This window comes from Empidonax traillii, unplaced genomic scaffold (assembly GCF_003031625.1).
Source record: "Empidonax traillii isolate 1590-97213 ecotype Southwest subspecies unplaced genomic scaffold, ASM303162v1 scaffold1901:size54395, whole genome shotgun sequence".
Classification (NCBI taxonomy): domain Eukaryota; kingdom Metazoa; phylum Chordata; class Aves; order Passeriformes; family Tyrannidae; genus Empidonax; species Empidonax traillii.
In genome coordinates, this window is record NW_020957094.1 from 24032 (window position 1) to 49176 (window position 25145).

Sequence of the window (25145 nt, forward strand, 5' to 3'; positions counted from 1 at the left end):
GCGGGGAGCACGTGGGTCCCACTGGGGCCGCATGCGGGTGTCTTCCGGCGCCGCTTTGATTGTGTCATGCCAAGGGTTGGGGGTCATTGGTGGGTTCGTGGGGCACGTGGGCACGTTGTGCGCCGGAAGCGGGTTCAACCGTGGCCGTGGCGACGGGACGCGGCGGGGCCCGGACCAGGTACCAGGAGGGGGGCGGGAAGGGGGGAATTTGTGGAGGTCTGAAGGGGGCTCGGGGGGTTTGGATGGGATGGGGTCGGGGTCGGGGTTGGGGCGGGTCCCGGTATCGCGGATCTGGTCGGGGGGTCCCGATACCGGGAGGATTTGGGAGTGTGTTGAGGGGTCGCGGGAGGCTCAGGGATGTTTGGGGGTATCGTACTCGGGGTCTCTGAGGGGTTGGGGTGGGTCCCGGTACCGGAGCTAAGGGAAGGTCGGAGGGGGGGAGAGGTCTCGGTACCGAGGGAGTCGGGGGGATCGAGACGTGGGGTTCTCTCTACCGGATGTATTTGGGTTGGGGTGATCCCCGTACCGGAGGGTTTGGGGGGATCGGGGAGGGGGAGTTGCTCCCTGTCACGGACCGGGTGGGCGATACCGGACCCGGGGGAATCCCCACCGTCTCCAGGTGGTCTCTCAGTATTGACCCTCCCGCCCCTAACCCCCCAGCCATGGACGGGCCCCCCGCCGCCCCCTCCTCGGACCCCGAGCGGCAGCCGGAAGAGCCCGAGAGCCCCCCGGGACCCCTCCACGGTCCCGCTCCAGGCGGGGGGCGGGCGGGAACAGGCGGGGGGGTCCCGGGGGGGCTTCTGGCGCTGCCCCCGGAGGTGCTGCTGCGGATCTGCGGGTTCCTGCGGGCGCGGGACGTGCGGCGGGTCCTGCCCCGGGTGTGCCGAGCGCTGCGGGACCTGGCCCGAGACAGCCTGTCCTGGCGACTGAGGCTCCAGCAGTGCGCCCGGCGCCCCCTCCCCCCGCTGCCAGGTGGGTTTGAGGGCGGCCGGGACCCCCTCAGCCTTCGGGGACCCTAAAGGTTCCCTGGGGTGGCTGGGGGGATCTCCTGTGTTTCCCCCGTTGTCTGTGGGTCTGATGCTCCGAAGGTGGTTCTGGGGGGGAGGGGATGAGGAAGCTGGGAACCCCCCAGCTTTCCCTTGGGGATCCCACTGGCTCCCCCACTTTCCTATGGTATACTGGGAGGAGTGCAGGACTCCTCAGGGGTTGGGGGACCCCTAAGGTTTCCCCAGAGTGGGTGGTGGGATGTCCTGAGTCCCTCCAAGTGTTTGTGGGTCTGATGCTCTTAGGAGGTTGGGAGAGGAAATGAGGAACTGGGGGACCCCCCAATTTCCCCTCCATTACTGCACGTGCCCCCCATTCTCCATCCGGGGTGTCTCTGGGCCCGGCTGGGAGACCCTCCCAGTGCCTCCCCGAGTCCCCCCATGACTTTGGGCCCCCCCTGCTTTCGGTCCCCCCACCCCCTCAGAGTCGGGGTTCGACTGGGCGGCCGCGTGCGAGGACCTGGAGGAGCACCTGGAGCGCTGGGGGGCCGGGGGGGCCCCCATGGAGCACTTCTCCCTGGACGAGGGCCACTTTGCCTCCGTGGACTCCGTCCTGCTGCTGCAGGTGGGACCCTGGGAGTTGGGGGAGAGTTCCCCATTCACCTCTCCCCCCGACCCCAACGCGGGGCTTCCTGTGTGTCTTGGAGGGGCTCCCAGAGGGTTTCCCCTCTCACCTGTCCCGCCCCAATCCAGGGAGGCTCCCTGTGTGTCTCGGGGGGCCGTGACCGCAACGTGAACCTTTGGGACCTGCGGGAGCTGGGCCAGAGCCCCCCCGGGAAGGTGCTGGTCAAGGCTCTGGGCTCAGGGCGCAGTGGGACACACAAGGTGGGCTTCAAACCCCATCCCCTCTCCCTCCCCGAGGTGTTCTGGGGAGTCCTGCAGCTCTTCTGGGTTCCCCTAGGGCTGGGTTTGGTGCTTGGCCGCGCGCGGGTCCCGCGTCTGCTCCGGCTCTTGGGACAGCACTGTCAAACTCTGGGACCTGGAGGCTGAGGGGCAGCAGTTCGGGGAGATAAGGTACTGGCTTGGGGGGTAATGTATGTTAAATATTATTAGGTTATATCAAAATTACATTTATAAATGTGTTCTGTAGCAGTATATTATGTATAATACTGGTATGATAGAATATAATTTATTTTATAATGCATTAGTATTAACAGTAATTATATAATATTATATTAATATACCAGAGATTACATTGTTATATGTTGTGTTGTGTTAGAATACTGATAATAATTATATAACGATATAATTATATATTATTATACTAATATATAATGCATTTATATATTGTATGTTACTGCATTATATCAATATGCTATTGTATATTATAGTAACAATGAATTTTATTTCATTTATTATTTCTAGTTGAAGGTAAACCCGAGTGGGTTGTTCTCACCTCACCTATCCCCCGCCACATCTGGAGGGGGTGTTCTCACCTCTCCTGTGTCCCCCTTAGTTCCGGGGGGTCATCTTAGTCCCATGGGGGTGTTCCCCCCTTCCCTGTCTCACCCCAGTTTTTGATGAGGTTTAAGCCCATTCATTCCACTCGGGGGTCCTTGGCCCCCCAAACCTCCCAGGGAGAAGGCGGCCGTGCTGTGTCTCTCATATGGCCCTGACATTCTCGTCACCGGCACCTACGACAAAACCGTCACCGTGTACGACCCCCGAGGTATGGGGGAGCCTGGGAGGGGCCGGGGAGGTCTGGGGAGCACTGGGGGACCCAGTACTGGAGGGGAGGATCCCAGGACTGGTGGGTTAGGGGGTCTCAATACTGGGGGAATCAGGGCTTGAGGGTCCTGCTGATGCCCCCCCAGCCGGGCAGTTGAGGAGTCTCAGAGGTCCCCCTGTCCCCCGCAGCCGGGCAGGCCCAGGTGGGCAGTTACAAGCCCCATGCCAACGCAGTGCTGGCCCTGGCGGCCGACGAGCGACTCATCGTGTCAGGCAGCGAGGACAGAACCCTGGTGGTCTTCGACCGCAGGGCTGGGGGTGTCCTGCAGCGCCTACAGGTGGGGCTGACCCCCCCTGGGGGGCTGGGAGGCTCCCTGGCCCCCACTGGGATCCCTGGGGAGGCCCTCACTGGGGTGGAGGGAACCTTTGCTGGGTTGGGGGGGTCATCACTGGGTTGGAGAGCTCCTTAATGGGTTGGGGGGGCCATGCTGGAAGAGGGGGGGTGTTCTCAGTGCATTGGGAAACTCCTTTTTGAGTTGGGGTGGCCCTTGCTGGGGTGGAGGGGGCCTGTGCTGGGATGGGGAGACCCCTTTTGGGTTGATGGGGTCCATCACTGGGTTGGGGACCTCCTTTTAGAGTTGGGGGGACCTGTGCTGGGTTTGGCAGGGTCCTCAATGGCCTGGGAGGGGGGCCCTCAGCTGGGTTTGGGGAGCAGCTGCTTTGGTCTGGGGAGACCATCCCTGGCGTTGGGGAGGCCTATGCTGGGCTGGAGGAGCCCCTCTCTGGGCTTCGGGGGGCTCTCAGTGGTTTAGGGACCTCCTCTCAGGGCTGGGGGAGGTCCCTGCCCCCTCTGAGGTGCCATTTAGGGCCATGTTCCCTCCCAGCTGGACAATTACCTGCTGTCCATGTCCTACGGGGGGTCCCAGCTCTGGGCCGGGGACAACCAGGGCCACGTTTACCTCTTTGGCAGCACCGGCGGCGTTTTCCAGCCCCTACGGGTATGGGGGGGGCCGGGGGAGCCTGGGGGGGTGGTTCTGGGTGCCCCCCCAGGCCTCACGGGGATCCCTGTGTCCTCCCAGTACTTCGACGTGGGGCACCAGCTGCAGATCACGGGGCTCTGGCACTCACTGGGATCTCTCTACACCACGAGTACCGACAAGACCCTCAGGGTGGGGGGGCTCTCTGGGCCTCTGGGGACCGGGCTTGGCTCAGGAGGCCCTGGTGGGATAGGGAGGGTCAAGCTGGGCTGGGGAGGGTCCTCTCTAGATTGGGGGGGCTCCTGTGGGGACTGGGGAGACCCTCGTCAGGTTGGGGAAGGAGGCCATCACTGGGCTTATGGGGCCCTCACTGGACTTGGAGGGGCCCTCATTGGATTGGGGGGGTAATGACGGGTTGGGAGGGACCAGGCTGGGCTGGGGGAGGGTCATCACTGGTTTAGAGGGGCCCTTGTGGGGCTTGGGTCCTTTCAGGGTTGGGGAACACCTTTCTGGACTGAGGGGCCCCCTCTGGGTTGAGGGGGCTCATACCAGACTGGAGGGGGACCTTTTCAGGGTGGGGGGGGGGGCCTCACTGGGCTGAAGGGGGCCCTGCCAGTGTTGGGGATCCCCTCACTTTGTTGAGGGGGGCTGCTGCTCCCCCTGGGGGGTTTTGGGGGAGGCTCCCCACCATCATTTCCCTCCTCCCCTGCAGATCCACATCCCCACCGACCCCCCCCGCACCATCTGCTCCTGGACACACGACGACGTCCTGAACGGGGTGAGGGGCTGCCCCTACCCTGTAACCCCCACACACAGGTATTCCCCCTTCACCCCTGCACTGGTGCCCCCCTGACCCTTCTGTGCCCCCCTCAGATCAGCGTGGACGGGGACGTGGTGGCCGCGGCCTCGGGTGGGCTCTCGGTCGAGGTTTGGAGGCTCCGAACCTGACTCAGGGCCAGGGGGATCCCTCCTGCCGGGGAGGGGGGCTCAGCGCGAACCCCCCCCCTCACGCCCAAGGGAAGCCGGACCCGGATCCAGAGTATGGGTGTGGCTGGAAGCTGTTGGTTGTATTAAAGGATTGGACTGGACCGAATTTGTGTGCCCCCGCGGTTTTTGGGGTGAATTCAAGAGGGGGCGTCGTGGAGGTTTAGGGGCTCTCTCGGCACCGAGGCCGTTCGTGTCTGCTCGGCTTTTGTCATTCCACGGCCGCCGTAATAATGGCCAGTCTTCGCGAACGAAGAACCGGGGAAGGTCTTTCCACCTTCCAGCCTGCGCATTGGATTTTTTAGGTGAGACACAGTGTGCGTGGAACAGAGCCCACCCTTTAATCCTGAGGTTCATCTGCCGGGGCCAAGCACGCTTGGACAGTGGCAGCGAGGTCCTCAGGACGTAGATGGATTGCCTTACGGTCTAACGAGCTCCATCTGCCCAGGGAGTGGCCCCGACCGGGAATCGAACCCGGGTCTCTGCAGTGACAGTGCAGCGCCTTTACCCGCCGTAATGCAAAGATGGCGGTGCGCAGGCGTACAGCAGTGGAGGAAGCAAGATGGCGGCTCGCAGCTGTACGGCACAGGAAGGCGGCCCAAGAAGGTGGCGCGCAGACGTATGGGGAGGCGGGGGCGGCCGAAGATGGCGGCGCCCTGACCCGGCCGAGCCATGGCAGCCCCGGTACAGGCCCCGGGGGAGGCCCCGGAACCGACCCCGGGCCCCGGACACCCCCCAGCCGAGGCGCTCCGGGCCGTGCTGCGGCCCAGCGGGGCCCTGCCGGCCGAGGCGCTGCCGGTGCGCGGGTACGACTTCGCGAGCGGCCCTGACCTGGCGGAGCTGCTCCGCTCCTTCCGCACCACCGGCTTCCAGGCCACGAGCTTCGCGCGGGCCGTGGCCGAGATCCAGAGGATGGTGCGGGCACGGGGGGGGCACACGGGGGGAAGAGGGGTCCTGGGAGGGGTCAAACGGGGGATAGTCCCTCGGGAGGTTCCGCGGCGGAGTCCCAGGGCCGTTCCCGTGAATCACATCGCGGGGAGGGGTGGCCGGGTGAGGATCCTGGGAAGTATCCCGGTGGTCCTGGTGTGACTCAGACCTCGTCCCTCCCGGCAGATCTCGGCCAAGCTGCAGCCCCTGACTCCGGAGCAGCGGGACCGGGGTGCCCTGGCGGGGCCGCGGCCGCCCTCGGGCTGCACCATCTTCCTGGGCTTCACCTCCAACCTCGTGAGCTCCGGGGTCAGGGAGAGCATCCGATACCTCGTCCAGCACGGAATGGTGACTGGGGGACACTGGGGGCATGGGGGGGAGACCTGGGACAGGGTGGGACAGCAGGGATGGGGAGGACACCTGGGAACATGGGGGGACACCTGAGACAGATGGGCACACAGCTTCGCGGTCAGGGAGAGCACAGAATGGGGATAAGGGGGGTAAGGGACACCTAGGGGACAGGGTGTCCCTGAGATCCCTGGGGTGTCCCCCGAGGTCTCTGGAGTGTCCCCAGGGCCCTGAGCCCCTCCCTGTGCAGGTGGACGTGCTGGTGACCACGGCAGGGGGGGTAGAAGAGGACTTGATCAAGTGCCTGGCACCCACCTACATCGGAGACTTCCACCTGCGGGGCCGGGACCTGCGGGAAAATGGCATCAACAGGTCTGGGAGCAGGGGGCTGGGGGGCTGGGGACCCCTCTGGGGCCACTCTGGGCTCACTTCGGAGTCATTTTGGGGTCTCCCAGGATCGGGAACCTGCTGGTGCCCAACGACAACTACTGCAAGTTTGAGGACTGGCTGATGCCCATCCTGGACCAGATGGTGGAGGAGCAGGACACGCAGGTTAGGGGGACACACCCACCTGGGAAGGTTTGTGGGGTTCTCAAACATCTGAGTTGCCCCTGGCTCTGGGTGGGGTTTGAGGGGTCCCGGGACACCCCAACCCTGGGGTCCTTACTCTGAGTTCCCCCCAGGGTGTGCAGTGGACACCGTCCCGGATGATCGCACGGCTGGGGAAGGAGATCAACCACCCTGAGTCGGTCTGTTATTGGGCCCAGAAGGTACTGGGGCACAGTGGGAGGTACTGGGGGGCTCTGGGGTTGTCACCGGGGATGTCACTGTATCCCCCCCTCTCAGAACAACATCCCAGTGCTGAGCCCAGCGCTCACCGACGGCTCCCTTGGGGACATGATCTTCTTCCACTCCTACAAGCGCCCAGGGCTGGTGCTGGACATTGTGGCGGGTGAGTGACCCCCCCAGGGGGTCCCCTCTGGGGTTTTGGGGGATCTCCAGGTGTCCTGACTCCCTCTCTGTGCCCACAGACTTACGACTCATCAACACCCAGGCCATCTTCGCCCACAAGACTGGGATGATCATCCTGGGCGGGGGCCTGGTCAAGCACCACATCGCCAACGCCAACCTCATGGTGAGGGGGCTGGGGATGTCCCAGGGGTGGGGAGGGGATGCAGAGAACCCCCAGGACTCACAGATGTGTCCCCCCCCAAGCGGAATGGCGCTGACTTCTCCGTGTACGTGAACACGGCGCAGGAGTTCGACGGCTCTGACTCGGGTGCGCGGCCGGACGAGGCCGTGTCCTGGGGCAAGATCCGCATGGATGCCACCCCCGTCAAGGTAGGGGGGTCCAGGGGAGTCTGGGGTGGAAGCGTGGGGGCATTTGGAAGGGGAGAACCCCCTGACCCCTTCCTCTGGTGCAGGTTTATGCCGATGCATCACTGGTGTTCCCGTTGCTGGTGGCCGAGACCTTTGCCCGCAGCGCCGATGCCTTCCCGGTGCCAGGGGGGCACTGAGGGACTCCCCAGCTCAGGGGCGACCCCCACACATCCCCAGGGCGGGGGACAGTGGGGTGACACCCTGAGGGGGTACAGGAGCCCTCCACACCTGCCCTCCCCTGTCCCTGTGTCCTCCTTGTGCCCATCCCCCTCCCCACTGCTTGTATTTATTTGAGCTTCTAATAAATCACTGCAGGGTCTCCACTCAAAGGGAGTTTATTCCTCATTCCAGGGGAGCCCAGGGGGGTCCTCAGCCCCTCGAACACCACCCCCCCCAGCCCTGTCAGGTGTCGGGATCTCCCTCTGGTTGGAAGGTCTCCTCCCTCCACAGCGTCACCTGACCCTGGGTGGCCGCGAGCACACAGGGCAGGCGTGGGTGGAAGGCCAAGGACTGCACTACCCCTGTGCCCACGGGCAGGCTGAGCACCAATGAGCCCTGGGGGCGACACGGGGGGGTCAGCAAGGGGCTGGGGGGGGTCCCCAAAGCCCCCTGAGGACCCCCTGCTCACCTCCACCAGGTCCCAGAAGTAGATGTGGCCGTCCTCAGAGGCGCAGCCCACGTGTGTGTCCTGCTCACTCAGGACACAGTCCAGCCTGTATGTGGTGCTGCGGTGCCCTGTGTACCTGGGCAGGGGGCTGGGGGTGAGAGGGGGGTCTGCAAACCCCCCAGGAGAGGTAGGAAGGGGTTTGAGGAGGGCTCTTACTCGCCCAGCAGCTCCCCGGTGTCCTTGTCCAGCAGCCTCAAGGTGGAGTCCAGGCTGGCAACCAGCACACACTGCCCATCCTTGGTGAAGCACACGCTGGTGATGGGGCCTGCAGGAACATGGCGGGGAGGAAGGGGAGCCCCCTCCCCACTTTAGGAGCTCTCTCATCACTTTAGGACACCCCTCCATTTGGGAATGCCCTCAGTGCCCTCCCACCCCCGAAACTCACTCCCAATGTAGTCAGAGTAGAGCTGCCCTGCCCGAAGGTCGTAGCGCCGGACACGTCCATCTACAGAGCTGTGGACCAAAGGGGGGTGATTGTGGGGGGTCCCCAATTCGGGGAGGAGTCCCTAGTGAGGAGGAGGCCATCCCTCACCCCGAGAGGATCTCGTAGGCCGAGAGCTTCACGCTGGAGATGCCGTCCTTGGCCTCGTCCAGGACCTGCACGGGGTCGGGGCGGCGGGAGCGGCAGTCCCAGCACCGCACTGTGGAGTCGATGGAGCCTGGGAGGGAAAAAGGAGGGTCAGGGGAGATTTGGGGGTGTCCTGGGGGGAAAAAGGGGGTCTGGGGGTTCACAGGGGACCCCCCCAAACTGCTCCCTCACCAGACACAATGACAGTGGCCTCCTCATTGAACTGGACGCAGTTGACCTTCTGTGGGAGAAGGGGAGAGTGAGTGCCTTGGACTCCCCGTTTTCTTCCCTGGAAGCCACCCAAATTTTTACCCCCCCAGCAACCCAGATTCCCCCCCGGGGCTCACCCCTGCGTGCCCCCGGTACTTGCGGACCACCTGCCCGGTGGTCACATCCCAGAGGGCCACGGCCTTGTCGGCGCCGCCGGAGCAGAGCTGGCTGTTGTCAAAGGACCTGGGGGAACACGGCAGGGGGCGGTGAGTGGGGTGGGAAGGGTCCCCAGGGCAGGGGGCTCCCTGCAGCCCCCCCCCCTTACCCCGCGGCGTCCAGCACCTCGTAGCCGTGGCCCTGGTAGGTGCGAAGGGCTGTGCCCTTGTGGGGGTTCCAGAGCTTGAGGGTCTTGTCGCTGCCGCACGTCAGGCAATAGTTCCCGTCGGCTGGGGGGGAAAGGGGGTGACCCCGCTGTGGGACCCCCAGAAACGGGCACACCCTGCCCAGGAAATGGTACGAGCCCCCCGGGAACCCCAAACCCTGTGCCCGGTTTCCCCCACCCCTGATCCCCACCCGCGTTCCTCCCCGCGGCCTCACCGTTGAAGCGGGCGGCCCGCACCGCTCCCTGCCCGCACTGCAGGGTCCGCACCCGCTGCCGGGGCAGCTCGGGGCGGGCGGGCCGCGGCCTCGGGAACGCCATGGCCGGACCGGGGAAGGCACCGGGGGCGGTACCGGCGATGGGGGCGGCACCGGGGCGGTACCGGGGAACGGAAGAGGCGGCGGTGGTGGCTGAGGGGCCATGGCGGACCCGCGGAGACCTGGCAAGGTGGCCAGGTGGGGCCAGGGAAGGCCCGGGAGGCCCGGGGTGGGGACCGGCAGGAGGAGGAGGACACTAGGGAGGGACCGGGGACCACAAGGGAAAAAACGGGGGTACCTCCGGGAGGGTACTGGGGGGACACCGGGAGGACCGAGGACAGACCCCGAGGGCCCTGATGGTGCCCCTTCCCCCCCCCGCCTTCTCAGGTACAAGCCCCCCGCTACCGAGACCAACCCGGCGCTGGAGGACCCGACCCCCGACTACATGAACCTGCTGGGGATGGTGTTCAGCATGTGCGGGCTCATGCTCAAGGTAGGAGCGCGGGGGGGCATCGGGATCGGCCCGGGGGAGGGGAGGCTTGAGGGCTGGGGGCCGTCCCTGGGGGGATTCCGGGGCGAGGACACAGGGATAGTCCCTTGAGGGGGCTTGGAGGGGACAGGGGTCATCTGCAGGGGAGTCTCAGGGTTTGTTCCCAGGGTGTTCAGGGGGTGTCAGGGGTTCTTGGCAGGGGGTCTCAGTTGTGTCAGGGCCCATCCCCACGGGATCTTGGAGGTCTCAGGGTCTATCCCCAGGGGCTCTCAAGGGGGCTTCCAGGGGTCCCCAACTCAAGTGGTGTGCCTGGATCGCCATGTACTGCTCCTTCACCTAGAGGAGCCCTGGGAGGGTTCATGGAGTCTCAGGTGGCTCAGAACCCTTCCCCAGGGTTTCAGGGGGGTCTCAAAGGAAGTGTCTCGGGGATCCCCAGCTCAAGTGGTGCGCCTGGATCGCCGTGTACTGCTCCTTCATCAGCTTCGCCAACTCCCGCAGCTCTGAAGACACCAAGCAGATGATGAGCAGCTTCATGTGAGTCCCAGGGGAGGTCCAGGGGGAGCCAGGGGGCCGTGGGGATCTCTGATGTCTGTGTCCCCTCCAGGCTCTCCATCTCGGCCGTGGTCATGTCCTACCTGCAGAACCCCCAGCCCATGTCCCCGCCCTGGTGACGGTGATGGGGGAAATCGGAGAGGGGGCAATAAAAGGTGGTCCTGCCACTGGTGTGGTCTGTACATACTTGGGGGGGGAGATGTAAGGGGGCCTGAGGGCAGTTTGGGGGTTCCGGAGAAGTTTGATGGGGGGCAGTTTTGAGGCAGTCTGAGGGCCCCAGGGGAGTTTGGGACCATCCAGGGAGAGTTTGGGGGGATCTGGGGGCAGTTTGGGGGTCCTGGGGGGGCCCAGAGCCTCTAGGACCCTCAGTCCCCCCCCCCCCCCCGCTGCCGTGAGGGAACCGGCTCCTTGACATCCCACTGGAGGAGATGAATGCTCGGCACTCGCTCCCCGCCAACCACGGCTGGGCGGGGGCGGGGCTCCGGGAACCGCTAGAGGTGATTATCTGCTCATCGGTTCCCGCCGTTGCAAACGCCTTCCCGGTGAGCTGTCAATCAGGGCGCTCCGCCTTCTTATTGGCTCTTCTCCGTTTCGTTCCCGCCCTCGTCCGGCGGGAGCTGTCTTCGCGCCGTTCCGTTACGCCCCGCCCCCTGTACTCGCCACGGCGAATCAGAGCGCGAGGCGTGGCCCGAGCAGCTTTTACCCGGCCACCCATTGGTTGGCCCTCGCTCAGGGGGCGTGGCCAATCCGAGGGCCAGGGGTTCCCGGATCATGTGAACGGACGGTCACGTGATCGGGAGTGTCATGGTGTCGGCGCCGCTAGTGCTGCTCCTGCTCGGGGCGGCGGTGGCGGCCGCGGGCTGCGGGTATCAGGTGGGACGCGGGGGTCGAGGGAGGTGACAGCGCCCCGGAAGGGGCTGAGGAGAGACCGGAGTTTCCTGGGGAAACGTGAACTGAGGGCACTGTGAGGGATTGGGGGAACTGGGGTGGACTGGGAGCACTGGAAGGGGTTGGGGGGCACCCGAGGAGGGTGACAGGGCACTAGAAGGGGCCGAGGGGCAACCAGAGCGGGATCGGAGGGTCCTGGGGAATCGGGAACTGGCAGAAATTGGGGAAACTGGTAGGGGCCCGGGGAGAACCGGAGTGTCCGGGGGAAAGGGGAACTGGGGGAAAGTGGGAGGGACTGGGGGCACTGGGAGGGACCTGGGGGGAACCGGAGTGTCCGGGGGAAAGGGGAACTGGGGGAAAGTGGGAGGGACTGGGGGCACTGGGAGGGACCGGGGGGGAACCGAAGTGTCCTGAGGAAAGAGGAACTGGAGGAGCTGGGGGGGAACTGGGTGGGGCTAGAGGACACCGAGTGTCCTGGGGAAATGGGAACTGGGGCATTGGGATGGACTGGGGGGCTGTGGGGGAGCCCCGTCTGAACCCACCGGGCCCCTCTCCCCTCCCAGTCGTGCCCCCCCACCCGGCCCGACCTGCTGAACGTTCACCTGGTCCCACATTCCCACGACGACGTCGGCTGGCTCAAAACCGTGGACCAGTATTACTATGGAGGTGGGGGGGGGCACCGAGGGGGAGGACATGTCACCTGGGTTCCCCCACAGATGTCCCCATGCCCTTGTCCTTCCCCCCCCCCGCCCAGTGCTTTGTGATGACCCTGTGCCCCCCCGGTGCCCCCTCAGTGCGGAACGAGGAGCAGCACGCGGGAGTCCAGTACATCCTGGACTCAGTGGTGGCTGAGCTCGGGTCTGACCCCGCCCGACGCTTCGTCTACGCTGAGGTGGCTTTTCTGTCCCGCTGGTGGGGACAGCAGGACAAGGCCACACAGAGCAGGGTCAGGGACCTCGTCCAGCATGGTACGGGGGCAATGGGAGGATCTCCAGGATGGGAGGGATCACTGGGAGGGCTATGGTGGCATCGGGTGGGACCCGGGGTGCGGGGGGCTCTGGAATGTTTCTCTGGGGTTCTGGGGATGCAAAGGGACCTGGGGAGGCACTGGGGGTGTGCACAGGGATATTTGGGGGTTCTGTGTGACCATGGCAGGGTGCACAGAGACATGAGAGAGGGGGGGCTCAGTGGAGTTGTGCCCTTGGTGGGGTTGCAGGGGGGGGCTGCACCTCTGAGGGTACCCAGTGACCTTGTAGGGGGTGGTGCTGGCTCTGGGGTGGCCCTCGAGGGATTTTGGGGTGCTGATCCCCCCTCATGCTTTCCCCAGGCCAGCTGGAGTTTGTGGGGGGGGGCTGGTGCATGAGTGATGAGGCCACGACCCATTACGGGGGGACCCTGGAGCAGATGGGGCTTGGCCGGCGCTTCCTGCGCCGCCACTTTGGGGACTGTGGGACCCCCCGCGTGGGCTGGCAGATCGACCCCTTCGGGCACTCTCGGGAGATGGCAGCTGAGTTTGCTCAGGTGGGGACCCCCAAACCTCCCCTGTGCATCCCCCGATCCTTCCAATCCCCTCCCTGACCCTTCCTCTGTGCCCCCAAACCCCTCCCTGCTCCCCCAACCCCTCTGCAGACACCCCCAAACTCCCCAGGGGACCTTCCCGACCACTGCCTCTGACCACCTCCCAGTGTCTGTGACGGGTTCTTTGTGGGACCCCCAGTGACACCCTCCCCCCATGCCCCCCAGATGGGGTACGATGGGCTGTTCCTGGGCCGCGTGGACTACCAGGACAAGATGGCTCGGGGACACCGCCAGGAGCTGGAGTTGCTCTGGAGGGGGAGCTCGAGCCTGGACCCTCCCACAGCTGACATCTTCACTGGTCAGGGGACCCCCAGGACCCCCAAACCTTCCCTGGGACCCCCAAACCTGCCCTGTCTCCATCCCTCCTCCGCCACTGGTGACAGCCTGGGACCCCCCAAAACCCTATCCCTTCCTGGGGGTCCCCCCTGGGGTTGTTCTGCGTCCCCAGGGCTGACCTAGCCCAGAGCTCACGTCCCCAGCACTGTTCCCCCCCGAGTCCATGTCCCTTCTGTCCCCAAGGGTCCTGCCCTGGCCAGAGAGTGACACTTGTGTCCCCAGGAATCCTGCCCAACATGTACAACCCCCCCGCCGGGCTGTGCTGGGACCAGCTCTGCTCAGACCCCCCCGTGGTGGATGGGGATGGCCCTGAGCGCAACGTGGACGAGGTGGTCTCATCTTTCCTGCAGGCAGCAACCACTCAGGTGGGGCTGGGGGTCTCAGACCCCTGAGAGGGGCTCGGGGGGGTGCCTGTGACCCCCAGGTGAGGGGCCTGGGGGTCCCTGTCCCCCTGGAATGGGGGTCTTGTGGTGGGATGGGGTTCCCAGGGGTCTGTGGGTGTCCTGGTGGTCCCTGCCCCCAGGTGAAAGTCCTTGGGGTCCCTGCCCAGGGTGGGGGTCCTGAGCCGTGTCCTCCCCCAGGCTAGGCAGTACCGGACCAACCATATCATCATGACCATGGGCTCCGACTTCCACTACGAGAATGCCCATCTGTGGTTCAAGAACCTGGACAAGCTCATCGCCCACGTCAATGCCCGGGTGAGGGTCCCCCTGTGCCCCACCTTTCCCCTGACACCCCCTGTGCCCCCTCCCTGTTCCTCCCCCAAACCTCATCCCTGTAGCTCAAGAACCAGAACATGTTCATTGCCCAGGTGAGGGGGCCCACTGTGTCCCCCAGCCCACCCAAACCCCACATTTTGTGGGGGTGTCCCCCCTTAATCCCTCCTCCTTTGTCCCCCACTTGTCTCCCCCTTCCCTCCCCTTTCCCTCCCTCTTCAGCCCCCGCCATGACCCATCCTGTGACCCCCCTCCCAGCAATCCAACGGGAGCCACGTCCACGCCCTGTACTCGACCCCGTCCTGTTACCTGCAGGAGCTGCACCGCGCCAACCTCACCTGGTGAGGGACGGGGACAGGGGGAAGGTATAGGACAGAGGGACAGTTGTGTCACAGATGTTACAGATGTGTCAGGTGTGTCCCCCGTGTTCTCCAGGCCCCTCAAGACAGATGATTTCCTGCCGTACTCGGATGGGCCCCACCAGTTCTGGGCCGGGTTCTTCTCCAGCCGCCCGGCCCTCAAGGGCTACGAGAGGCTCAGTCTGGGCTTCCTGCAGGTGGGACACTGGGGACACCCCCAGGAATTGGGGACTACCCACCCTGGGACCCCATTCTGGGTATTGGGGCCCCCCTCCTGGGTGTCATGGACCCTGCCCCTGGGCACCAGGGATGCTCCCATGCAGTAGGCACACCGTTCCAGGTATTGGGGATCCCTTTCTAGGTATCAGGGACCTCTTCTGGGCTTTGGAAATCCCCTTCTGGGTGCCCAGGACCCCCTCCTAGGTATTGAGGGAGCCCATCCTGGGCCCCAGGGCTTCCCTAAGCCCCGCTGTGCCCCCCTACACCCCTCTGTTGCCCCCACCCAGATCTGCAGCCAGCTGGAGGCCCTGGTGGGACCAGCAGCCCGGGAGGGTCCCCAAGGCTGTGGGGACAGCTCTGTGCTCCGTAAGTACCCTTTGTGAGGGGACCAGGCACCCCCAGACCCCCTGGATGATACCGAGCCCCCCGCAAGCCCCATCCGTGCCCCCCCAGGCGAGGCCATGGCCGTGGCCCAGCACCACGACGCTGTGACTGGCACCGAGAGGCAGCACGTGGCCAATGACTATGCCCGGCAGCTCTCGGGGGGCTGGGCAAGCTGCCAGGTGGGACCCCCACCCCTGTTTGGGGGCCACAGGGGTGTTTGAGGGGGCACAAGGTCAGGGAATGCAGTGGGGGTGTCAGCCACCATCATGTTAATGGTGGGGGCTGGTGTTCCCCTCCACAGGGGGAACTGGTGGTGGAAGGTTTGAACTAGTGATGAGACCCTGAGACTAGGGGGATTTGGGGGGCATGGGAGGGGTTGGGGGGACACAAGTTCGGGGAACACAATGGGGGGTCAACCAGCTTTGTGTTAATGGGGAGAACTGATGTGGGGGGTGTTGAACTGGCGTGGGGATGAGTGGGAGGTGCAGAAGACACCTGGCGAGGGTTCTGGGAGCATGAGGGGGCTGAGGGTGACCCGGCAATCACCCCACTCATTCCCAGCCCCGCCCCCCCATTCTGACAGGTCCTGGTGGCCAATGCTTTGTCCCTCCTGGGGCACTCCAAGGACCCCCTGGTGTTCTGTGACGCCCTCAACGTCAGTGTGTGTCCTCTCACTGAGACCTCCACCCATGTGAGCACCTGGGGGAGAACCCTGGGGGGGACGCTATGGAGTCCCCCCAGGCCTTACCCTGCTACCCTGATCCCCCTCAGTTCACCGTGATCCTCTACAACCCCCTTGCCCGCCGCATGTCCTGGCCTGTGCGGCTCCCAGTCAATGGGACATGTTACGAGGTGACGGACCCCCAGGGCCACCCCCTGCCCAGCCAGGTAAGCCCAGACCCCCACAGGACCACCCCCTGCCCAGAGAGGTGAGCCCAGACCCCTCCTTGGCTCCCCTGACTCCCCTCTGTGTCCCCAGGTGGTCCCAATGTCGGGGGTGACCCGCCAGCTCCAGGGCAGGGCTGGGGGGGCCCAGGGGGAGCTGCTCTTCCAGGCCTTTGCCCCCCCCCTGGGATTCAGCACCTTCAGGGTCCAGCAGCTGAGCCAGGAGGACCCCCAGGGCCCCCCAAAATGGGTCTCGGAGGAGTCAGGGCCGCTGGAGATCCAGAATGAGGTAAAGACCCCCCAGAAAGGGTGCTGAGTTCAGGGTTATGGGGGGTGATCCCTGGGCAGGGGAATGAACCCCCAGAGGAGTCACAGATCCCACTTAAACCAGTTTGGGAGGACTGGGAGGTGACTCTCCACTCTTCACCCACCAGCACCTGCGGGTCCTGTTTGACCCCCTCACGGGGCACCTGAGGGAGATCCAGAACCTGGACAAGGGGGTCTCCCTGCCTGTCTTCCAGAACTTCTTCTGGTGAGGCTGGGGGTCCCTGCTGAGTTTTATGGGGTTCTTGCTGAGGTTTGGGGGAGGGTTCCTGAGGAGGGGAGGGTTTCCCTCAGTGGGGTGTCCCTGCTGACCTCCCTTTGCCCCCCCAGGTATGCAGCCAGTGCCGGGGATGCTGCAAGCCCCCAGGCCTCAGGCGCCTACATCTTCCGGCCCAGCTCCGGGCCCATCCCCGTGGCCAAACACGTCTCCACAGCCCTGCTCAAGGTGGGGAGGGGTCCTGGGGAGCTCCCCCGGCTTTGGGGGGGTCCCTTGGTGCTGATTGTGCCCCTTGTCCCTCCCCCAGACACCGCTGGTGCAGGAGCTGCACCAGAACTTCTCCTCGTGGTGCTCCCAGGTCGTGCGGCTGCGCCCGGGGCAGCCCTTCCTGGAGCTTGAGTGGACCCTGGGGCCCATCCCTGTGGGGTGAGCGGGGACCCCTGACACCCCTGGAGACCCCCAACTTCCCCCTAGACCCTAAGCCCCCTACCCCCCCAGGGACGGCGTGGGGAAGGAGGTCATCACGCGTTTCGAGACGCCGCTGGCCACGGCTGGGAGGTTCTTCACCGACTCCAACGGGCGCCAGATCCTGGAGCGCAGGTTTGGAGGGGGCTCAGGGGACCCACAGAACCATCCTCCAAAACCCCCAGGACCCCCACAACCCCCTTGTGCCTCTGCCAGGAGGGATTACAGGCCCACATGGAACCTGAGCCAGACAGAGCCAGTGGCCGGAAATTATTATCCCGTGAACACTCGGATCTTCATCCAGGTGCTGCATTGTGGGGGCCCAAGGAGGGGCTCAGCATACCTGGGGCCATGCCCAGGGACCTTCACAGCTGACCGCCTCCCTTCTCCCTTTCTCTCTCCTTTCCCCTCCCCAGGATGAGAAACTGCAGCTGTCGGTGCTCACAGATCGCTCCCAGGGTGGGAGCAGCATCCAAGATGGGGCCCTGGAGCTCATGGTGAGGCGGGGGACACACTTACAACTTCACCTGTCCCCCCAGGTGCACCAGTGGTGTCCCCATGGGGGTGGGACACATCTGGGACCTCACCTGTTCCCCCAGGTGCACCGGCGGCTCCTGCACGATGACGAGCGGGGAGTGGGGGAGGCCCTGGACGAGCCCCTGGTGGTCCGGGGGAGGCACCTGGTGCTGCTGGACCCCTCAGGGGCTGCGCCTGATGGGCACCGGGCCCGAGCACAGGAGCTGGTGACACCTCCCCACCTGGTCCTGGCACAAGGAGAGGGGCCTCATCTGAGACAGGTGAGACACAGGGGGGCTGGGAGGGGAGTGTTCACCTGAGACAGGTGAGAGGAGAGTGGTCTGCAGGGCCTTGTGAGGTGGGAGGGTCTGCAGGGTCTCACCTGCCCCAGGTGAGCTGGGGGGGTGGTGTCTGCCAGGCTCACCCCTTCCCCTCCACGACGCAGTTCTCAGGGCTCCGCCGGGCACTGCCCCCCCACCTGCACCTGCTGACAGTGGCCCCGGGGGACGACGCTGGGACTCTCCTGCTCCGCCTCGAGCACCTGTCAGAGCAAGGCGGGACAGAGACCCTCGACATCACAGTGAGGGGGCTCCAGGGGGAGCAAGGGGGGTCCTGGGTTGGATTTGGGGGTCCTGGGACCAGTGCTTGGGATCCTGGAGGGCAATGGGGGTCCTGTGGGTGGGGGTCACAGGGTTGGGTTTGGGGGGGGACTCTGACAGGGTTGCCCCCACCATGGGGTGGGATGGGGATTTGGGGGGGGTCTCTGACACTTGGGGGGGGGTCAGGAGTTTGGGGGACAGGTTTGGGTGGTCCCTGACAGTCCCATGTGCCATGGGGTGGGCTGGGTGAGGTGCAGGGTCAGGTTCAGGGGGTCTCTGAGGGCTGTGCCCCTCCCAGACCCTGTTCTCAGCCTTCACCATCACGGCCCTGCGGGAGATGGCCCTGGCAGGGGATGTCCCCCTTGAATCCGTGTCCCGCCTGCTCTGGACCACAGCCACAGGTACCAGGGGGTCCAGGGGAGGCCCCTGGGGGAGTCCTGGCTTCCTGTCACCGCCCGTTTTCCTCCCAGGCATCCCAAAGCCCCCCAGAGTGCCCAGACTGGACCCACGCCGGGTGACGCTCGAGCCAATGCAGATTCGGACCTTCGAGGTCACCGTGCGGTACCCGGGGCTGGGGGGGCCCTGAGCCACCCCCCCACCCTCTACCCTCACCAAAAAGTGCATTAAAGCCCCTGAGTTTTATCAAACACTGTTTAATGGGGGTCAGGGCTGAGGGGTGTCTGGGGGACGGCTTGGGGTCCCTCCTCATGGGAGTAACAGCACTGGTCACCCCGGGAACAAGTGCCCTGTTGGGGGGAGGGGGAAGGAGGATATGAGGAGGGGGCTGTGACAACCCCCTGCCCCATGACCCCCCCTTCTTCATTCCCAGATCCCCTCCCTTATTCCTGGACCCCTCCCCATGTCCCTGGACCTCTCCCCATGTTCCTGGAACCCCCCCAGTGTTCCCAGACTCCCCTCTCCCCATATTCCCAGACCCCCTCCCCATAATTCCCATACAGCTCCCCTCTTATTCCCAGTCCCCTCTACTCTTATTCCTGAACCCCCCGTCCATGTTCCCAGACTCTCCTCCCCTTGATTCCAAACTCCCCCTGCATTCCTGGACCCTCCTTTGTTCCCAGCCCCCTCCCCAGTGTTTTGGGACTTCTACCCCGATACTTTGGGGTGTCCCCCGGTATATTTTGGGCCCCCCCACCTCCTTGAACCGTTTGCAGGGGAACTGTTTGAGCTCAGCCCCATCTGGACGCTCCGTCCGCTTGTTCTGGAGCCGCTTCCGCTTCTCCTGCAGGGAGGGGGAAATGCCCCCCCTGGGGAGTGGAGGGGGGGCATGAGCTGGGGACCCCCCAGGAAAGGGGGGGAGGGAGCTGGGGGTCTCCCCTGGAAAGGGGGACAGAACTGGGAATCCCCCCAAAAAGGACAGAGCGAGGGACTCATCCCTTCCCCACTTTTAGGGGGATCTGATCCCAATTCCTGGCAAAAAGAGGGGGAATATCCCACTTGGGAATGAAAGCGGGAAGCTGAACCCCCGAATCAGCCCCCCTAGCCCCTCACCCTGCCTTGGCTCTGGCCTTGGGACCCCAAAAGGCTTCAGGGTTTTCAGGGAACCTCTTCAAGCCGCGTTTCCGGGAGCTGGGATTGGCATCATCCCGGAGGGCGAAGGAAGCCTGGAGCCTTTAGGGAGACACAGAGGGGATTTGGGGGGCTTAAAAGGGGGCTCAAGGGGATTTGGGGGGCTCAGGGGGTGGATCGGGGAGGTCCTACGTGGGCTCCACGGAGAGGATTCGGGCAGCTGGGCTCGTGTCCGGGAGCCGCTCCAGTTTCACCGGGTGCAGCTTTGCCTGGGAAAAGGGGTGTGGGGGTTTGAGCTCAGCCCAGATTTTGGGGGGTCCCTGGGGGGTCCCAGAGTCCCCTCCTCACCCAGCAGCGCATGATGTCCCAGAGCACTGCAGGAGGGGCGTCGGTTTTCACGGCGTTTTTACAGGCATGGGACAGAGACACCTGGAACCCGGCGTGAAGGAGGGCGGACCTGGGGGCACAGGGGGGTCAGGAGAGGCACAGTGGGGTCAGGGGGTGCCCCAAGGTGGGGTTTGAGGGTCCCTGTACCTGAGTTGCAGCAGGGAGGGGGTGTTGCTGCGGATGGTGCTGCTCAGCCCGTCCAGGGTGTAATAAAGGGGGACATGCCCCAGCTCCTGGTTTTGGGGGGTTAGAGGGACCACAGTCACCTCCAGCCCCACAATTGGGGGGTGCCTCCCCCTCCCCAGCCCTAAGGGGGTCCCCAGTACCTCAGAGATGACACTCAGGACCCCCTTGAGCCGTGGCTCCGTCGCGAAGCGCCCAGGGCTCCTCTCCAGGGCCTCCAGGACCCCCCCCACGAACTCGGGGTCGTGCAGGGGCTCCGCCCACACGGGACCCCCCAGCTGGGGGGTCACAGGGAGAGAAAAGGGAGGTTCAGTGATGGAAAAGGGGGCACCAGGGGCAGTCAGGGGGCTCGGGGGGGCACCTGCACCCACCTGGTGCCGGTGGTGGCAGAACTCGCAGGTGGGACCGACGGGTGGCCCCGAGGCCGCCCCGAACTTCAAACTGGGGGGGGTGTGGAAATTGGGGTGTGAGCAGCCCCCCCACCATCACAGCCCCTCACCCACCCCTAGGTCCCCCAAAACCACACCAGGATGCCCCAGACCATCCTGGGATCCCCCAAACCACTCCAGGGGTGCCCCAAACCACCACAGGAGCCCCCAAACCATCACAGCCCCCCCCCAACCACCCCGGGAACGCCCACATCCACCCTGGGACCCCCCAGACCATGCCAGGGATTAGCCACGGCCCCTCAAGCACCCCCAGAAGAGGTCTGTACCTATTGCCATGGGTCGTGGCCCTTCCCAGGCGCTGCAGGTGGTGGGAGCCACAGCCCACGCAGTGAAACACCAGCGCCTGTTTGCTGGGGAGGGGGGGAACAGTGGGGTCATAGGGCCTGAAGGGGCAAAGGGGCCCCCCCCAAACCCCTCCAGGCCCTCACCTGGCTGAGGCCTTGACCTTGGCCTGGCCAGTGAAGACCCTCACGAACACCCTGACATAGAAGTCAGCGCTGAGCGAGAGCAGCGGCACCACGAAGCGCTGGTAACAGTTGGCCCGGAGATCGAGGCTGTGCAGGACAATCCGCAGGGCCTGGAGGGGCACAGGGCAAGTGGGACCCCCTTACCCCCCGCTGGGGTCACAGTTCCCCCCCGGGATCCCTGCATTGGGAGGGACTGGTGGGGTCCCAGAATTGGGGGAGGGTGGGGAGGGGACAGGATGTTCCCTGAGCCCTCCCTGGGACACTGGAGGCAAAGGGGGATCCCGAGATGATGGGGACCCCAAAAACCCCCCCAGGGTCCTCCCAGAACCCCCCAGCACTGGTGGGTCCTTAAGTGGTCCCATAATTGGGGTGCGGTGGGGAAAATCAGGATGTTCCTTAACCCCCCTAATCCCCCATTCCCCAAGAACACTGGGACCTGCCTGGATAGCCCCAGGGCACCCCCCAGACCCCTGGGGCCCTCCCCCCAGACCCACCATCTCGTGGCAGAACTTGCCCTTGAGGGACACAGCCCCATATTTGCTGTAACAGGTCTCAGGGCTGTTCCCAGCCATCACCCCCATGTCGGTGCAGGTCACACACAGCAGCCCTGGGGAATTGGGGGGTAGTCAGAGGGGGCTGAGAGGGCATCCAGGGGGGTCCCCCGAGCCCCCCCCTGCCCCCACTCACCCCCCTCGCTCACGGCCTGAACGGCCGCGTCCAGGAAGGGGGAGGGGCTCCCATAGGGGTCCAGGTCAATCACATCAAAGGGCTCCCGGTCGGCCTTGCTCTGGTACATCAACATCCTGCGGGGGCAGGGGGGATCAGGGGACCCCCAAAGGCCCCTTGGGGGTCTTCAGCACCCCCTGACGCAGCAGCAGTCTGGAGAATTTGGGAAGGGGGTGGTGTTTGGGGGACTTTTGGGGAGGGGAGGTCTGGGATGGTTTTGGGGATGGTTGAGGGGGAATCAGGGGAGCTTTGGGAGGGATTTGCAGAGGGACTGGGGGGCATTACCTGGCGTCCCCCAGGTGGGGGGTGACGAGCCCCCCAACGCTATTGAGGGCCACGTTCCGGGCCATGGCTGTGACGGCGGCGGCCGAGCGGTCACAGGCCACGACGGCCCTGAGCCCGGGCACCTCCTGGGCAAAGCGGATGGAGCGGAGCCCCGAGGCTGCCAGGGCCTCCAGCACCCGCAGCCCACCCTGGAGAGCACGGGGGGGGGGGGTAAAGGGGAGATCAGAGGGGCCTGAACCTCTCCTCACTGCACCCCCAAATCCCCACAGCCCCCCCAAAACTGCCCAGACACCCCCAACTCCCCTCCTACCTCCCCAGCCCCCCCCTCACCTCACAGGCCTCTCCCGGCCGTGCCATCCGGGGGGTTTCAAGGGCTCTCGAGGGGTCTCCACCCTCGTGGGGGGGACTGGGGAGTTCCCCAGCCTCGGGGGGTTTAGGGGGGCTCCCCCCCACCACCTCCTCTTCCTCCCCCGGGAGGATGACTGGAAAAGAAAGGGGGAGGGCTGTGAGAGAGCCTTGGGGACCCCAGAAATGGGGTCTGGGAGGGCACGGGAGACAGGGACCCCCAGGGATGGGTCATGGGGGATCCTGAGGGACCCCAAAACCCACCGTACCCTGGATGCCCTTCGGGCGCAGCCACAGCCGCGCGAACTCCGTCAGGACGGCACAGCTGGGGGAAAAAGGGGGGGTCAGGGACCCCAGTTCTCCCCTGGGTCTTCAGGGCACCTCAGAGACCCCCAGGGCCAACCCAGGACACCTGAAAATCCTCCCTCAACCCCCACATTCCTCCTGTGACAACATTAACCCCCCAGGATCCCTCTGGGACTCCCCAGGATGCTCCCACGACAACTCGGGATCCCTTGGAGCCCCCCCAGACTCCCAAAAGCAAGCCTGGAGCATCCCCCGGACCCCTACAGGAGGTCCCGGGGCAGGGGTCCCCTCGGAGCCCCCCCCTGACCCTCCCGCGACACCCCTCTGCCCCTCAGGGCTCCCCAGGATGCCCCGGGTCCCCCAGTATCCCCCCCCGCCCCCCTGGCTCACGTGAGGTCGCGGTTGAAGCCCTGCACGGGGTTGTAAAACACCTCGTTGGCACTCGGGAACACGATGGTGGCCTTGCCTTCCGTGATCAGCGTCTCCCCGGGCCCGGAGGGGGCCCCAGACCCCCCTGCGGTTCCCCCCGACCCCTCCGAAGGGGACGCGGAGCCGTTGTGGGGGGAGGAGGGTCCGTCCATGGCGGGGGGGCCACGAGGTGGGGTGGGAGGGGTTCTGCAGAGGGTCCTGAGGGCCGTTCCTGGGGGGTGGGGGGAGGTTAAGGTTTGGGGGGAAATGGGAGCGCCCCGTGGGATGAGGGGGGGAGGGGGGGCGAGGAAAGGAGTGGAGACCCCCCAAAAAAGAGGCGGGGAAAGGGGAGGGGGCAGCGGGGCTGAGCTGGGAGTAGGGGAGGGGGACACGGAACCCCCGCGACGGGGAAGTGGGGGTGAGACCCCCAAAATGGTGACAGAAAAACACCCCCAGCACGTGGCACGCGACAAGGCCCGGGAGCGGGGTACCCTCAATCCCGCTTCCTCAAGGCCCTGCCTCCTCCAGGCTCCTTCCCGGTGTCTCTGCTGTGTCCTGGCGCCCCCCCTCAATGTCCCTCAATGTCCCTCAATGCCCCCTCACCGTCGCCTGGCGCCCCCCCCTCACCCGCGCGCGCCGCCCCGCGCATCCCCGGCGCCTTCATGTAAGCGCCGCCATGTTGAGGAAGTCACCTGACACCCCGACGGCCACGGGGACCGCGCAGGGTCAAAAAACTTCCGCCCGCGACCGTGGGTGGGGGCAATCCCGGTAGTTGCGACCCTCCTTTTTCCCCCCTTGCATTTTCAGCCTGTTTCAGGCCTGTGTTAGGTCTGTTTTCCGCCTGCTTCAGGAGCGCTTTCTGCCTATTTCAGGCCTGTTTCCGGCCCGTTTTCTGCCTTTTTCAGACGTGTTTTAGCTCTGTTTTCGGGGGGTTTGTGTCTCCCCCCCACCCCCGCGGTGCGCGCCGAGGGCGGTCGATGATTCGGCGCTCTGCCGGCGGGGCGCAGGCGCGCTCTGCGCTCAGCTGCTCGCGCCTGGCGCTCCAATGAATGGCCGCTGAGCGCGGCGGCTCCGGGAGCGGCTCCGGCACCGGGAGCGGGTCCGGGAGCGGCCCCAGCGCAGCCCCCGCGCCCCCCGGTAAGGCGGGGACCCCCTGGCCCTGCCGTACATCCCCCCTGGGACTGGCCCTCTCCCCTCCATCCGGCCCCCCTGGGCCCGCTCTGCCCCCCCTCCCTCCCCCCTGCCCCGGTACCCCCGGGCCTCAGGCGCTTCCCCCCCAAGCTCCCCTCGCGGTGAACCCCCCCCAGGATGTGGGATCCCCCCCGGGATTGGGGGGCTGCGCTGTTTATACCCCCCCCCCGGCGTGTTTTGGGGTCCCCCCATTTCACACACACACACACACACACACACACACCCCACGGGTTGGGGGATTTATTGGCATCCCTCCTCCCCGAATTTTGGGACCCCCTCGTTGCTCCCCTCCCCAGGATTGGGGCGGTGCGGTGTTTAGAGACCCTCCCCACCAGGGTTTGGGGTCCCCCCGCTGTGTCCCCACCCCGGGTTGGGGGATTTACCGAGACCTTCGCCACTATTTGGGCCCCCCATTGATCCCACCCAGAAACTGTAGGGTCCTCTCCGTCCCCAGTCCGGGCAGTGGGGTCCACCCTCATTGTGCCCTCATGGGGTTGGGGGATTGACTGACAACCCCCCCCAAAATTTTGGGGTTCCCATTGCCCCCTCCAGAGACTGCCCCCAATCCAGGGGGTGGGACCCTCCTTCTCCCCAAAGTGAGGGGGGTATTCTCTCTGTGCCCAACCCCAGGGGGCCCCAGGCCTGACAACTCCCCCACTCCCAATATCCCCAGAACTGGGGACCCCTCAGAGCCCCCATCGCCTTGGTGGGGAACCTCCCCCGTACAGGGACCCCCCACAAAAGGGAACACCCCCCACAGGATCCCTGGTCTTTAGAAGGGCCTCTGATCCCCCCCGACTCCCTTCCCACTACCCCATTTTGATGGGGGCTTTGAGGGGGGAATTTGGGGTGTCCCCCCCTCGGGTGGGGGTGCTGGACCCCCACAGGGTTGTGTCTGATCACTGTCCCTTGTCTGTCCCCGTCCCTTCTGGTGC

At 65.3% G+C, this 25145-nt stretch overlaps 7 protein-coding genes across 8 annotated transcripts in view; 5 read left to right on the forward strand and 2 right to left on the reverse strand.

Moving 5' to 3' along the window:
- Window positions 1–152: 152 nt before the first annotated feature.
- Window positions 153–4685, forward strand: FBXW9 (F-box and WD repeat domain containing 9). Its single transcript, XM_027908979.1, has 11 exons — window positions 153–178; window positions 661–972; window positions 1469–1608; window positions 1737–1868; window positions 1945–2057; window positions 2621–2712; window positions 2901–3049; window positions 3596–3709; window positions 3791–3880; window positions 4401–4466; window positions 4562–4685. Exons 2-11 carry the CDS (start codon window positions 663–665, stop codon window positions 4634–4636), a joined length of 1281 nt encoding a protein of 426 aa, XP_027764780.1. The 5' UTR covers window positions 153–178; window positions 661–662; the 3' UTR covers window positions 4637–4685.
- Window positions 4686–5329: 644 nt separating this feature from the next.
- On the forward strand, window positions 5330–7656 carry DHPS (deoxyhypusine synthase). The gene is made up of 9 exons (XM_027908971.1): window positions 5330–5587; window positions 5786–5947; window positions 6198–6319; window positions 6403–6499; window positions 6631–6717; window positions 6794–6899; window positions 6979–7082; window positions 7163–7288; window positions 7372–7656. The coding sequence occupies exons 1-9, from the start codon at window positions 5345–5347 to the stop codon at window positions 7462–7464; spliced, it is 1140 nt and encodes a 379-aa protein (XP_027764772.1). The 5' UTR covers window positions 5330–5344; the 3' UTR covers window positions 7465–7656.
- On the reverse strand, window positions 7647–9495 carry WDR83 (WD repeat domain 83). Its single transcript, XM_027908972.1, has 9 exons — window positions 9370–9495; window positions 9098–9218; window positions 8910–9015; window positions 8755–8803; window positions 8527–8653; window positions 8380–8447; window positions 8151–8259; window positions 7956–8070; window positions 7647–7882 (listed from the first exon to the last, which is right to left on the reverse strand). The coding sequence occupies exons 1-9, from the start codon at window positions 9470–9472 to the stop codon at window positions 7730–7732; spliced, it is 951 nt and encodes a 316-aa protein (XP_027764773.1). The 5' UTR covers window positions 9473–9495; the 3' UTR covers window positions 7647–7729.
- Window position 9496: 1 nt separating this feature from the next.
- On the forward strand, window positions 9497–10614 carry WDR83OS (WD repeat domain 83 opposite strand). Its single transcript, XM_027908973.1, has 4 exons — window positions 9497–9606; window positions 9796–9901; window positions 10335–10432; window positions 10503–10614. The coding sequence occupies exons 1-4, from the start codon at window positions 9572–9574 to the stop codon at window positions 10567–10569; spliced, it is 306 nt and encodes a 101-aa protein (XP_027764774.1). The 5' UTR covers window positions 9497–9571; the 3' UTR covers window positions 10570–10614.
- Window positions 10615–11254: 640 nt separating this feature from the next.
- MAN2B1 (mannosidase alpha class 2B member 1) lies at window positions 11255–18583 on the forward strand. Its single transcript, XM_027908967.1, has 24 exons — window positions 11255–11323; window positions 11902–12004; window positions 12133–12306; window positions 12666–12859; window positions 13082–13214; window positions 13475–13617; window positions 13834–13950; window positions 14227–14309; window positions 14404–14524; window positions 14834–14912; window positions 15000–15109; window positions 15514–15621; window positions 15702–15818; window positions 15910–16104; window positions 16250–16347; window positions 16470–16584; window positions 16664–16782; window positions 16855–16956; window positions 17038–17125; window positions 17238–17318; window positions 17421–17618; window positions 17756–17917; window positions 18235–18337; window positions 18407–18583. Exons 1-24 carry the CDS (start codon window positions 11255–11257, stop codon window positions 18520–18522), a joined length of 2928 nt encoding a protein of 975 aa, XP_027764768.1. The 3' UTR covers window positions 18523–18583.
- TRMT1 (tRNA methyltransferase 1) lies at window positions 18576–23192 on the reverse strand. The gene is made up of 16 exons (XM_027908980.1): window positions 23002–23192; window positions 22575–22630; window positions 22291–22442; window positions 21961–22148; window positions 21637–21752; window positions 21444–21556; window positions 20911–21059; window positions 20749–20832; window positions 20405–20474; window positions 20177–20311; window positions 19998–20083; window positions 19812–19920; window positions 19656–19732; window positions 19446–19565; window positions 19090–19201; window positions 18576–18682 (listed from the first exon to the last, which is right to left on the reverse strand). Exons 1-16 carry the CDS (start codon window positions 23190–23192, stop codon window positions 18590–18592), a joined length of 1851 nt encoding a protein of 616 aa, XP_027764781.1. The 3' UTR covers window positions 18576–18589.
- An 891-nt stretch (window positions 23193–24083) lies between these two features.
- Window positions 24084–25145, forward strand: part of NACC1 (nucleus accumbens associated 1) — a 4536-nt gene continuing 3474 nt past the window's right edge. The window contains exon 1 of one of the 2 annotated variants that reach the window (XM_027908968.1): window positions 24084–24157. The gene's annotated coding sequence lies outside the window, so the exon portion shown is untranslated. The remainder of the gene's footprint in view (window positions 24158–25145) is intronic. The other variant, XM_027908970.1, reaches the window with a different exon arrangement.